The sequence below is a fragment of the Bombus affinis genome, unplaced genomic scaffold (assembly GCF_024516045.1).
Source record: "Bombus affinis isolate iyBomAffi1 unplaced genomic scaffold, iyBomAffi1.2 ctg00000756.1, whole genome shotgun sequence".
Classification (NCBI taxonomy): domain Eukaryota; kingdom Metazoa; phylum Arthropoda; class Insecta; order Hymenoptera; family Apidae; genus Bombus; species Bombus affinis.
Genome location: NW_026109335.1, coordinates 25,834 through 39,653, shown reverse-complemented (window position 1 = coordinate 39,653; position 13,820 = coordinate 25,834). Strand labels below are relative to the sequence as shown.

The 13,820-nt window shown below is 31.4% G+C and overlaps 2 protein-coding genes and 2 long non-coding RNA genes across 7 annotated transcripts in view; 1 reads left to right on the top strand and 3 right to left on the bottom strand.

The window, feature by feature from the left end:
• Nucleotides 1–244: 244 nt before the first annotated feature.
• The window catches only part of LOC126928258 (uncharacterized), a 32,242-nt gene continuing 18,666 nt past the window's right edge, over nucleotides 245–13,820 (bottom strand). Inside the window, exon 2 of the long non-coding RNA XR_007716477.1 lies at nucleotides 245–536. This is a non-coding gene — a long non-coding RNA (uncharacterized LOC126928258). The remainder of the gene's footprint in view (nucleotides 537–13,820) is intronic.
• Nucleotides 3,531–5,804, bottom strand: LOC126928254 (omega-amidase NIT2-like). 3 transcript variants are annotated; one of them, XM_050744082.1, is made up of 4 exons: nucleotides 5,716–5,804; nucleotides 5,196–5,364; nucleotides 4,683–4,916; nucleotides 3,531–4,531 (listed from the first exon to the last, which is right to left on the bottom strand). In XM_050744082.1, the coding sequence occupies exons 2-4, from the start codon at nucleotides 5,281–5,283 to the stop codon at nucleotides 4,440–4,442; spliced, it is 414 nt and encodes a 137-aa protein (XP_050600039.1). In that variant the 5' UTR covers nucleotides 5,284–5,364; nucleotides 5,716–5,804; the 3' UTR covers nucleotides 3,531–4,439. The 3 variants fall into 3 exon arrangements, with proteins under 3 accessions (XP_050600039.1, XP_050600037.1, XP_050600038.1); XM_050744080.1 differs by having other exon boundaries at nucleotides 5,706–5,765; XM_050744081.1 differs by lacking the exon at nucleotides 5,716–5,804 and adding an exon at nucleotides 5,436–5,680.
• On the bottom strand, nucleotides 5,929–8,028 carry LOC126928253 (G-patch domain and KOW motifs-containing protein-like). 2 transcript variants are annotated; one of them, XM_050744078.1, is made up of 3 exons: nucleotides 7,795–8,028; nucleotides 6,568–7,524; nucleotides 5,929–5,996 (listed from the first exon to the last, which is right to left on the bottom strand). In XM_050744078.1, the coding sequence occupies exons 1-2, from the start codon at nucleotides 8,011–8,013 to the stop codon at nucleotides 7,000–7,002; spliced, it is 744 nt and encodes a 247-aa protein (XP_050600035.1). In that variant the 5' UTR covers nucleotides 8,014–8,028; the 3' UTR covers nucleotides 5,929–5,996; nucleotides 6,568–6,999. The 2 variants fall into 2 exon arrangements, with proteins under 2 accessions (XP_050600035.1, XP_050600036.1); XM_050744079.1 differs by having other exon boundaries at nucleotides 7,810–8,028.
• LOC126928256 (uncharacterized) lies at nucleotides 10,913–11,520 on the top strand. The gene is made up of 2 exons (XR_007716475.1): nucleotides 10,913–11,061; nucleotides 11,178–11,520. It is a non-coding gene; the product is annotated as an uncharacterized LOC126928256 (long non-coding RNA).

Below are 13,820 nucleotides of genomic sequence, written 5' to 3'. Positions count from 1 at the left end.
ACTGATTTGTGTCTCTTTCAGAATTTTTTCTTAATCTCTTGTTTTTTTCCAGTGCAATCCCTTTTATCGGAAGTTACTTGATTGCTTTATTTCCTATTAGGTGGTGACCTGCTGCTTTCTTGGGGTTTAGGCGACTGATTGCTTCTATGATCTCTGCACAAGTGAAGGGTTCAATAGGAGGGGACATTTATGTTACTATCACGGGGGAATGATCAGAGGAGAGATCAGCCGAGGAATCCAGCTATGAATCTATTGCCCAGGGTGTCCAGGAAGTTGTCAAAGTTGTTAATTGTTATCTGTGTTAGCGTAGTGAATAAACACATTGATGTTCGGTGTTTCAATTATCAGAATTATAATCGATGTTAAATGTATAGAGTGTGAAAAAATTATTTGTTATAGCTGTGGAAGATGGAGATCTGTTAGAGAAAATGGATCATGAAATTGATCTTGAGTATAATTTTCAGACAAAATTTTTTATTGCATCATAAAGTACTCATCACGAGAAACGAAAGTTTCAGAAAACCCATTTTTTTTTTCTTTTTTTTTTTTTGGTTCTATGTATCCAAGGTCGAGAATAAACTATGTGCACGTTTCTTGTATTCGTTTCTTGTATTTTTATGAGGAATTCAGTCTTTTTACGCCACAAGAGTCTCAACGTTTTCGTTTTCACGCCTACGTTACGCTCGTTAAACACGTTCCAACAAGACCATGAATAAGGGTAACAGCTTTAATGTTTTCACATGTGTTAATTTATTATTTTAGACCTTAAATATTTTATTTATAAAATCTTTATTTAAACAAGTTACCATTGTCGCTACAATAAATCAATGAATGAAATCAGTTTAAATTTAAAATATCATTTCATAATTTCTCGTCACTTGTATCTAAAAACAACAAAAAAACGGTGTACCCACATCGTGCGTAGACGGGAAATTAAAACAGTGGAGCTTAATTGAAACACTGATCATATTCCGCGATTGTAAAACAATAATAGAAAATCGTGTTTCTTTCGAAGGGTATGAAATTGTCAGGAGATTATGCCATAAATGAAATTGGAAACTGGCTGGTCAAAGGTATTAAACTCAATTAAACTGAACTGTGTTATATTGTACAAAGGCTAGAGAACTGCTACCAAATATCTGCTAGTTTAAAGGTGTCCCTTATAAATTATAATTATATTTCAAATTCAATCTCCTAATAATAAGTAAATTAATATTTTACCTAAAATCTGTGATATAGATAACAAAAATAAATTCTTTACATTATTCGTTAGTTTGCAATATAATTAGAATATTCTTTATTTTTATTTTCTGGTGTCTTTGTTATTCTTAAAAGATAAACTGCTTATTTACAAATTTAACACTGCATATGCTATTAATAAATCATTTTATATTTAATTTTGCAACCTTCAGTCATTGTTAAAACTTGTTGACAATACTGTCGGTTAATAGAAATTTCTAAAATCCCCTTGTTTCTATTCGATTAAAGGGTATATTGCAGAAACTATGTTAGCTACAGTGTTAGCTACAAATCACCTGTGTCACTCCGTTAAACTTATACACAATAGTATTGTTTCTTGTTTTCATTTAAAATAAAATATGTTATTGTAGGAATGAAGCAGAATGTTCAAATAATTGAAACAACTTTTTGTCCTATAACTAGTGCCTTTCATTTTAAAAATTAAAAAATTTTTAATCAACGATATTTGGAAGTTTCGATCTAAAATGACCAGGAATTGAAACAGAAAATATTTTGATGCCAATAAATACATATTCTTCACACATAAAACAAATATGAAAACAAAAATCGATGTATATGAATGAATTTTGAAATGGGGAGGAATTATATGATTATACCCATTCTCTGTTGCGTTTAATTGTTTCAATTGATGTCTCATGAGAATTTTCATCGAATTTTTTAGAGATCCTGGCTGTAAGGTCTTTTTAAAATTATAAGAACAGATTCAAACTATAACATTTGAAAACTTGTGCTTACAAAACTTACTTGTTTCTCATAATTATTTAAATGAATCTATTCGGCATTTTGAGTGACCGTCCCTTTATGGCTCGGACGGCACCTCTCCTTCCTTTGGGAAATTCCGAATTATCTGTCCTCCCCGAGCTGCAAACCTGATGACTTAGACAGTAGGGAAAAACATCAGGGAAAACCTCTGGCTAGAAAAGTACGATAGACGAACAAAATTTAACGGCTGATGGGGAGTATCAACAACATACAAGGACAATCATCAACAAAGTGTCGTACCGTGCGGGTGAAATACTGGAGTTTCAATAAGATCTTATAACCATCGAGTTCAGAACATCAAACTTTGTTTGCATAAAGCAAGTGTAAACAAAGTGTCAAATTACACTAACACTCGATCTATTAAATCCGTTCCACCTTGAGCGTTAATTCATTCGAGGTTCGTGGTATCGATCGATCGGTCGGACGTGCCCGCTGGCTCTTTAGTTGATGATTTGTAACAGAATCCTTGCATTAACACAGATTCTCAGAACACACAACTTCACCCAGCAGATATCGATTACAGTCAGTTGTCACTAACAATGCTTTTATCAACAATTTCTTTACCTGTTGATCCTCTGGAAGTTTTAACTATATTATATTCTCTAGGAACAGTAAGATTTTAATGATATAACTTTACTAATGAGATCTTAATGTCATAAACGGTATCGAAACTTCTTAATTAATGTCGTTATCGAAGAAGAGACTCGTAATCTTCTCAAACGAAGAGCACTTGATGTTTACAAGTAGAACTCGATATCTTAGTTTCTTAAAATGTGTTTCTGTGTTTACTTTCTAAATGTAAACTTTATTCAAAACGAGCCGTTCATTCGTTACAGGCCGTTAATAAAATTGCACTTTGCACAAAGGAATTGCCGTTAATAATTTAAGATTCTCTGCTCGTCGTACAGGGTATATATCGTAATTATTCACGACGATCGTAACGTTTAAGTCCAATTCGAGCTTAAAATCCCACGTGAGCTATACTACCACAATAGCCTGAATTTCTATTTGTTCGTTTACTGCCTGTTCGTACTCGGAGCATCCGTTGTAAATTACAGCAAAATCTTCTAATGTGTTCCAGAATATGTCTTCATGGAATTTTAATAATTTATTAAATCTATAGATAACAAATGTAAAACTTACTAATTTATAATTAATATAAAATAAGAGAGCACGAAACTTCCTATTTTATGGACATATTAAATATTTGTAAAAAATTCTGTATCATTAGTATCACTTTAATTACTTTAAAGGATATAATCCCATAAAGCCGTGACCCCTGAAAGAATCGATGTTCACGCGTGACAAATTGGCGTCGTATGAAAGTTCCGGTATGAACGTTACTAGAGCTGATACCAGCTAGGGGCACAGGTATATGTTCTGGGTTCATTATATATTTATAAAGGGCTGCCGACTCAACGAGTGGTCCGGGTAAATTTAAATTGTAAATAGACAGAGATTTCAAGTAAAAGCCTGGATAAGAGCGGATATGGTATGAGAGTCTGTGGTGGAAAGAGGAACAGGCTGCTTTTATTTGTAAAGTTTGAATTTCCTCGATATCGAAGGTGTTTAAGCCGCAAGTGTGTTTCATGTTAATCGTTCGTGTTAATTCATTCGAGACCGAGATTTTATTGTAATACGATTCCTGGGTGTCAGTACGATCTGAATGTTTTGTTAGAATGATACTGTGCTTTTCTCTCTCTGGAATATTCTTTTCATATTTTAATTTTAAGTCGATGACAATCTTAAATTTTATGCCTCATGTTTTTAAAATATAAAATTATATACTATGTTATACTATAATATATTATGTACAGTTATATATATTATGCCTACTGATTGATATGAATTTCTTTCGGTCTCGAATGCGTTAAAACGGAGCGCAAAGAAGTCGAAATTACTTATTGTAATTGGTAAAACATCGTGAAAGGCAGACAGATACAAGAAAGAAGTTAAACTATAAATTATATTTGCGACATTGTTATGTTTTTGCTTTCTTTAAGCCTTTCATCAAGACAGCCGATCTATAAATATTAATCGACCAATTTCTCTAAGCTTGTAACTTCAAATTAATGTTTATATATATAAAGAGTTACGTATTAATCTATCTAAATATTTAAAAAGATGTTTAATGTTATAAATGATGGATATTAAAGATGTTCAAAAGAACGTAGTCTTCGCGTGTTCTTTATCATATCCCTGATCAAAGACATTCCAATATTATTACAATATCCAATTACATATTGATACACAAGATATACAGATTATTATTTATAACATTTTGGTTTTCTTAATTGAGTTATTCATTTAGTACAAATGATAAGTAATTAGTAATAAGTCATAAAAAAAAAAAAAAAAAAAAAAACGGTATTGTAGTAGAAATATTATAAGAAAACATTTTCTGTTTCAGTGTAGAGTTACTCCTTTTTATAGACAGTGTCGTACAAATCCGTACGTCTTTGAGAAAATGTAGGTATCTGAGCCCTTACTTCCTCAACAACTTTCAAATCTGAGAGAAAAGAAAAACATACGAAGTAATAAGTAATGCTTGCTAATAAATTCAACAAATACAGAGGGAGCCGGCAAAATCGATGAACCAACGAGACTAAAAGTTAATTACATCATGGATTTCTCGCTTTTAATGTTAAGCTGGAAATTACCGATATCGGTGACCACCATATTTTCCTGAGTTTCCAAATCATAAAGGATTTTCCCCCAGGGATTTGTCAACTGTGTATGTCCCCATGCGACATAACTTGCTGAAGGAACACGAGCCGGTGATATACAGGCGACGTATAATTGATTGTCATTCGCTCTGGAACGCTGAAGTAATGACCAGTGCAGTGGTCCAGTGGTCATATTGAATGCCGCCGGATATATCAGCATTTGGCAACCTAACACAGAGAAATGGGAAATACGAGACCACTGAATTTTAGTTAACTTTGTAGCTGCACAGTCCATATTCCATAATTTATGAATATGCGAGAACAGTCCTCTTGTCGTGCTTCTAATTCTTTTATTTATTTCATTTTCAGCGAATATACTGGTTTTTTAAATTAAGCTCCTTTTTATACAGAGTTACAGATTATATTGATTATATTTTATATAGAATATATTTAAGAAAGATAGTTACTTTCATGCTAGTTAAGTATTGTTCGATTAAGCTACTGTACCTTTGTTCCGATAAATGCGTGCCATTTCCTCGAATCTGATATCATAGCAAATGCCAATACCTATTTTACAGCCCTTCACATCAAACATTGTTAGGGAATTACCAGGACTGAGTGAATCACTCTCTCGGAAAGTAATCTTGTTGGGAATGTCGATGTCGAATAGATGTACCTAATAACATAAAAATATAGTTGCTAACTCTATTGCTGTAACTTTTGTAATTTAACATCAATGTTACGAACTTCTAAACTTTAATTGTTTTTTATTTAATAACTGACAGCGTTTTTATCACTTTCTTTTATTAAAAAGTTTTATCATTTAATAATATTTGAGAAGGAATATTTTTTAAGAAAAAATAAGTTTTTTCCTATGTGAAAAATTTATATTACAAAACAAATATATTGTACAAAAATTTATATATTATATTACGACAAAAATGTATGTTTCTCGTATCAAAACGTATTTTATAAACCTATAACATATTTTTTAAATTATAGAATTGGTTATAGTACACGTATGTACATATGCATATTCCTAAATTATTCCTAGATAGAGTCACTTTCTCCACCCCAATATTTTCAATTTCAAAGCCACATGGAGGTATATTATTTACCTTCCGGTGTTTTGCTATCAAAGTTCCATCGGGACCCCAAATAGTACAGGTATTGTACAATTTATCGCCCTCTATTTCAGGTATCGTACCACCAACTACATAAATGCTGTTTTCCTTAGCTGCCTTCGATAAAGCAACGCTCGTTTCACCGTTTCATCAGGAATACTCTCGGCGTATTTTGGAAACTATTCTGCATTGCAATATTTCAATTAATGAAAAATAACTGTCCTTTGTTCCAACCATAAATTAGGTTGAAATGTTTGTCAATTTTTTATTTTTTAAATTATTAAAATAACTAAATTTTATATTTAGATTTACTTAAATATATAATTACTTAGATAATAGTACATATAATAAATTGTTTCTACAGGTTCAAGATGAAAAATGAATATTTAGAAATGTTTAATTACAATCATGCTATTTGGGTCAGTACCAGTGACTTGTTACTTAACGACTTTGCTAGTACTTTTTGAAACATAAAGTTAGATTTTAACTAACTTTAATTTTTAACTATTATAGGTGGAATTATAAATACAAAATAATTGATAATACTAGTTTATAAGTATCTAATTATTAGTATCTTAAAAAATATATTTATACAAAAATCACGATAATCATAAAAATGGGGAAATTCTATATTCTCGAGTCAATTCACAATCTTTATGGAAGTATGAACGTTAAGGTAATTTGTCTACTTTTACTTTTTTCTATATAGTTGTTATACATATAATAAATTATTAGAAAAAGAAACAAATTATTACGTATTCCATATGGTGAATTAAAGCATTCAGGAAGAGCGATAATATCAGCATTATGCTCTTTCGCGCTTGAAATGTAGGAAACTGCCCGCTCTACATTTTTGCTTTTTACTTCATTTACTTGAAGTTGTACCAACGCCAAGCGAAATGCTAAAATGTTGGAAAAGTTAAATACACTCGGTTATATATTTCCCATACTTTTTATTTATAAATACTTTATACATAGTGAATACTTACTCGACATCGTTCGCACTACTTGTTTAACGATGTTCGTAAGTATCATAATGTTCTTTGAGGTTATGTATGGTATTACTCGATATCAACATTACGTAAGCAATACGCGGGGATTTTTAATAATTATTGATAAAGTTTAGGACATTAACTTTGATGTAATTGTAAACATTATTACATATTATAATTAAATGTAATTTTCAGTTAAGGGTAAGAAAAGAAATATACTTTTGTAAAAATACACTTTATTATAAAATCTGTATAAATAAAATTGTACAATTTATCTTGAAAGTAAAATGACCGAATACGTTCCTGGAAAATATTACTGCCTACTAAATGATCGAGATCTTGATCTTTCTCGTCGTCTCGTTTTTTACTTGATCTTTCAGACGAGCAATCGTACTTCTTACGTTTCTTTGACTTCTTCAATCTTTTTAATTTATAAGAATCATTACTATTAGAGTTACTTCTTTCTCTCCGTCTCTTCTTTTCAGAATCACTATCGCTGTCATCATTAGATTCGGAGCGCCTTTTTCGTCTTTCTGATTTTTTATCCCCCACTTTATCATACTTGTTCTTATTGTGCATCGTACTTCCGATTTTCTTTCTTTTATTACTACTTTTGTTCTTCACCGTCTTCGGGGTCAGGGGACATTGATCTTTTTCTATCCATCTTTTGCTTGAGTCCCTTGGATTCCTTGTCCTTATATTCCTCATACTTTTTTGTATCTGAAATTAACCCCATAAAATACTGAAATCTAAAACCTCTACATTTATCATATTTTATATAAAGATAGAAGGGACCTTTAAAAAATTGCATGCAACAACACACTTACAGATACTCTTGAATTAGTTTTTCTACATGTCCGATTATGTCTTTATATGTATATGTCAATTCAAATTTATTTTCTTAAATGTCCCTTAATGAAAAACTAACACTTCATATTAACTTTGAACTTTTGAGTTCTTAGAATATTCTGATTTAGTCACTGGCTGTACCATAAATTCATTTACAGATATTATATTTCCACCAAGAGCTAGTTTTATTATGAGCCTTCCTGCATCATCATCGAATCCTTCTATTTGACCATAATTATTACTTTGTTCTCCAGCTATAATTTTCACAAATGTTCCTTTCTCGATTTTAACTTCTTCCTCTTCTTTTTTGAAATCTGTATTTTTCTTCTGCAATGCTACTTTGTCTGCTCCAAGACCCATACCTTTTGGTCGTAATTCTGGTATGACAGCTGCTACTAATCTGTAATAGTTAGAATAAACGATTGTGAAATAAAAAATGATGTTCTCTGTTTACTTTCCAATAAGTGATGTATTAAATACATATAATTAATTTAATCCAGAGTAAAATTCATACTTTTCATTTCAACCAATTCCCTTTCCTGGTTGCCATCCCATTCCCCTTAACATTGCTACACCAAAAGCATCAATAGGAATTTTTTCATAATCTTCTAACGTAGACTGAAAAATACAAAACGATATTTATAATATGCAAATGTAATACATCTGTGCATTGCACATCAATATGTTGATAACGTACCTGTTCTTTGCCTCTTAATGATTCATCTTCTACTAAAGGTAAAGTTAAATCATTTGTTTTAGTTTCATATTTATTCTTTGACTTAAGTTCCCCAATGATTTCTTTAGTCGCTTGCTCTTCTAAAGTAACAACTTTATTTTCACTATCTTCAACTGGCTCTTTCTTTATTGATATTATTGGCGATGTTTTTCCATTAGATAGCTTTGATTTTGCCTCGTTAACACTAGCGTCTCCTACCTTTTCCTTATCTGCCTTCGGAAGGAAAATGTCTGCATCTATTTTATTAAGAATTCTATCATGCCAGGTTTTTGAACCTAGTAATGGAATAATTAGAGGTTCATCTTTTTTTTCTTCCTCATTGAAATAAAAAAATTGTTTTCAAATATATATATTCCGCTATTGGTGATTTTTATAGGTTAGGTTGAGGTTATATGTTTCTTGATTATAAATTTTACTTTTTGAACTCACCCTATTACTTTAATACCTTTCTCATCAAGGCATTCAATGTAATCAACTTTCTTTTTTTCTTGTGGAATAGCATTTTTTAACACAGGTTTCTTAATAGATTTCGCAAAACCGAAGGAAATCTTCTTTCCTTCTTCTGCCATTTATTTGTTATTTTAACACTGACTTATAGATCAATACACATGTATATACTAGACATAAAGATTGATGTCACTTGAATCTACGTACATGAATCTGATATCTTATTATACTTTATTAATCTACTCAAAATTACTTGCACATTACTAAAATTTCATTCCGACAATGTATCAAGCGTCTGAATAAGTGACATTAAAGTAAACATATATCAAAGAGGAAATAAGAAGAACTGACGCCTATGGTTTTCTATGTTACAGAGCTAGTGCTGCATCATACGGCCAAATGCCGAAGGTGGCTTATGCTAGTATATACCTGCCTATACGTTTCAATGAGAAAATCGATATTATGTGTTCATGTGAAAATTCACATTTCCCTAGGAGCTGTATTTTGATAGATTTAAGCTTCTAATGGAGCATTTTAAACGTATAGAGTATACTATGAAGTAGATAGTAGTGCGGATCATTTTATATTCATAGAAAGTTTGAATGTATAGAAATGTACAAAATGCTCATGATATGCAAAAATATGCAAAATATTCAAAGTAAACCAATCATCAAAAAGTTTAGAAGGTGAAACAAATTTCTTTAATAACACCTAGATTAATTTTTATTTGTTAACAATCCCATATATAACCATAGCTTTCGCCCGGCGCATATACGCGCCCATACATGCGTTAATAAGATAAAAGGAAATAAAAGACAGATTATCGATAAAATACACTAACACATATGTAATACGTGGAGATATTACCACTCAGATTACACATATTATATATTATAAGGGAAGATGTATACCACGTATACATATATGTAGAACGAACATTTCAAACTTGTTTATAACGCGTGCGCACACATACATGCACGCACACGAACAATTTTTCGAACGATAATTATATTAATAATTTATAACCATTTATATTTTTATATTTTTATATTTTTATATTTTTATATTTTTATATGATAAGCATTTATATTTTTTAAAATATGTTCTTATGGCATACATATTTATTCCACGCTTCATATCTATCCACATCCGTAACTGTAGGTGACATTGTTTTTTAACAATTTTGCTATTATTTCATAATTCTTTAATTCATATTTCAAAGTCGTAACAGATGTTTCTTTTTTTTTTTTTTTTTTTTCAAGTTTTTCCCATATTGGACTTATTTCGAGCAGCCATGCTTGCTTACAAAGCAATTTTATATCCACGCAAGAATATTTTTCAGTAGATTTTATTATGTGGTTTACAATATCCATATTCTCTAATAACTGGTTGCTAAGGTATAATTTGAACATACCAAGTCGAGTAACTTCATTTGGTAATGATACGTATATTTTCTTTTCAAGGCATCTGCGTAAAGCTGCATCAATGTCCCTAATAATATATTTACAATAAATATTATTGTTCTGTTATATTAATAATAACAAAGGAATATTCCGCACAACACAATAATTAAGATTAAGATAATGAATAATTATGATATTAAGATATTTTCTACTTAGAAAACATTGAAATAGCGTGATATACATAGCAAGGGCAATTAGTTGCAGCCAAAAGAACTACATTAGAATTTTCGTTAGATACTAATCCATCCAATCTAGAAAGAAGTTCTGATCTGAATCTCTTTGCAGGTTCAGACAATGTACAGTTTACTCCTTTATTTGTGCCTATCCAGTCAATCTCGTCGATAAAAATAATTGTAGGCGAAAAATTATAGGCAAGTTCAAATAAAACCTGTTCAGTTTAACAAATGTATTAATGTAACTATTCTATTTATATATGATTATTATTATATATGATATATTCCAGAATCTCTTCTTCATAGACAAAGGAAATCAACTTACACGGATATACTTCTCGGAATCACCTCTCCATTTGCTCACCAATGAGCTGGCCGTTATGTTAAAAAAGGTGCATTGACATTCCAGGGAGAAAATGGGCCTTTAAAAAAGATAAGGTACTTGAGGAGATACACAATGGCCTCCTTAATAGCAGATTTACATTCCTCTAGGCCTACGATGTTGTCCCAATATACATTTAATTTTGTCAGTATGATTTCCTACGACAATACAAAGATGAAATGGCGCATAATCTCCGTATTAATTTCCGTAAGTGTTATGTAATTCGTTATTTAAAGCTTTACTGAAATCAGTATTTACAATACGTATATTAATCGAAAATAACTTACGCATGAAATGTCTTCAATAATCTTCCATAATTCCAGATTGTCTATATAAAGCTTCTGAGCCTATTTTGATATCTTTGATTGCGTGGATTGTTCCATTAAGATGTTAAATAGCTCTCCTCTTCTGATGAAGATTCATCGCTTTCATTGGCGAAAATTGATGTCACTGTCATTGCGAGATTAATATCATCCGTAGCATCACCCCTCATCTTCTGTTGTGCATTCCTCCCTTTCACAGACCCAGATACAGACTCACTTCTCGTTTGTTTGCTAACAGATTTGACACGTTTTACTACTTCTTCAAAGATTGAATGATATTGTAATCGATACGTTGAATACGTTGAGAACGTTGAATAGTGTTAAATAATTTAAATTCTTACACTTTGTTCGCATTTGTCATTTCCCTCGTCTTTATTTCCTTTTCAGTTATTTTCTTGCACAATATAGGATATTTTTGGAATTTCATCTTGTAATAATTTTCATATTCTGTAAGAATAATTTCCAAATCGACGTTGTCGCAGACTCGATATTTCCGAGGTAGACGAGCTTCCCGGATTAATACATCGCTAATGTCTACATATCTAAAAAATATAATTTTTAATTCATTGAACAAATTTTATGCTATGAGTACACACTATACGATAATCATCAATTAACTGTTTTATTTCTAGGTAAGACAGACAAAAAGAATGTACTGTCTATTTATTATTATATAAATCCTCGGCGATAATTTTTTGCCTTCTGCCTTTTAATTTCTAATTTTTAAAGTTTGAATTTAAATATATTTTCATTTATAACTAGTTAATCTACGTTATCGATTGAGTTACTCTATAACTACTGAGTTACCGATGTCGATTTTCAAATTTTGGTTCCTTCCCCTCTTTCCGCACTAATTTCTATTTCGATTGGTCGCCGATATTATTCGAAAAAATTGCAACTAAGAAGATATCTAAATATATACACATAATATAAATATATAAACATAATTTTGTTATCTACTATCTTGATACGTGCAAAGATAAATCTTAATGATATATAATACAGCGTAAATGGTTATAAATAATTAATTATTGACAATAATTATAAGAATTATCGAAAGAAAAAATCATAGATACTATGTGCGAGTGTAAAATATCACAAAAAATGAACAACAATTGTGAAAAACGCAATATGGCAAATCAATGACAAAACACACTCATGACTGTCATGGAAGTTCCAAAGTCTTTTCGCAAATTATGAGATATCTTATTTGTGGTACCTTGCAGCGATAAATCACCGTTCATTGTAATAGTTTTAAATGTGATAATGATATCCTTGTATTGACTATCGTTTTTCGATAGTTACGAGAATTTTCGTTTATTACTTTGAGACAATCCGTCACTTCCTTTCTCTTATAAAGTTTCCCTTCAACTCCGTTGAAAACTGAGCATCAAACAGGAGACGAACGATTTGTTGTCATGGCAATGTTAGTTCACACGTAAGCAGGGTGCGAATATAATGATGGAATAGTCGAATCCTGTCTACTGTATAGTAAGATGGATGCGACATGGAAATAGAAAGAGAAGGCTGTATATAAGCATTTTCTGTCCTTGTTTAATCAGGCATGCACACTAGTGGACACTGACGGCGCTCGTTTACCGTTGTTACACATTTCCGGTACAAGTACGCGGGCATTAGAGAAGGACGGAACGGTCTCTCTCTTTACCCCTATATCGCGTTTTTAGTTCGCTCACGCGCTCTGTACTTATATCTATTACATTTCCACCATAAGCAGCGGCCGTGCAGTGACTTACAAAAGTTTCGAACTCGCGGACGTTTAATCACGTTCCCTACTCCGAAGGGGTAAGTACAAAGTTGCTCGTCTCAGTACTCTTGTTAGAAGTTTTATCATCTTTTTCATTTCGTGGCTACAAGTTTCCCAGGAAATTCTTATCGTTTTACAAGGGCTGTGGGACACAGTGACGTCAGCTATCGATCATATACGCGAATTTGTTGTAAATTAATTAGGAGAATATCTGGAGTTGTTTATCGTTGCCAGCTGTAAAATATTAGAATTTTTCATTCATAATTGTCATATTTTCGACTCTTCCGTTGCCAAGACCATCTTGAAAGATTTTTGGTATGTTCCATCACCCTTGTTAAAAGTGTGCCCATTGGTTAGCTATATTGATTTTAAAAACCAATACGTATATCAAGTTTATTATCTAACAGAAACAAAGAAATTCGTTTTATTAACGAATTTTCGATGTTTCTTCTCAATTTCCTTTAGCATCGAACGAAGAACATTATTTGATCAAACGTTTCATCGTTCAGATTATATTTCGTTTAAAAAGATTGAAATTGATATTGAGATAAAATCAAAAAGTATCCGTTGTTCTCGAACATTCTAGTATTCCTTCGCCGCCCGGGAGAAAGACAGGTATGAAGAAAGAGGATATTTTTTTTTATTAACTTTTTAATATTGATATTTCGACAAATATTGACGTGTGCAGTGAGAAAATCGAGTGAAATTTTCAATAATATCGTTTTAATAATTTGTGAAACGAATTAGTTTGGTTTTTTCCATTTTTATTAGTTTCTGTCAGTGCTGATTGACGCGCCACTCCAGTTTCCATTTCCGTTTCTCGAAATTTCCTACGTCCTTGGTCTTTGGGACTCTTTGCCCAGGTAACTGCATTGCTT

Bases quoted from the DNA above. Each gene is read 5' to 3' on its own strand.
- LOC126928253 (XM_050744078.1), bottom strand. From the start codon at position 8,013: ATGGGTCTTGGAGCAGACAAAGTAGCATTGCAGAAGAAAAATACAGAT. The intron at 7,525-7,794 runs GTACAGCCAGTG...GGTTAATTTCAG, and splicing joins TATCTGTAAATGAATTTATG to ATACAAAAAAGTATGAGGAA.
- LOC126928254 (XM_050744080.1), bottom strand. The intron at 4,917-5,195 runs GTACAGTAGCTT...TCTCTGTGTTAG, and splicing joins ACGCATTTATCGGAACAAAG to GTTGCCAAATGCTGATATAT. The intron at 4,532-4,682 runs GTAATTTCCAGC...CTTTTCTCTCAG, and splicing joins TATGGTGGTCACCGATATCG to ATTTGAAAGTTGTTGAGGAA.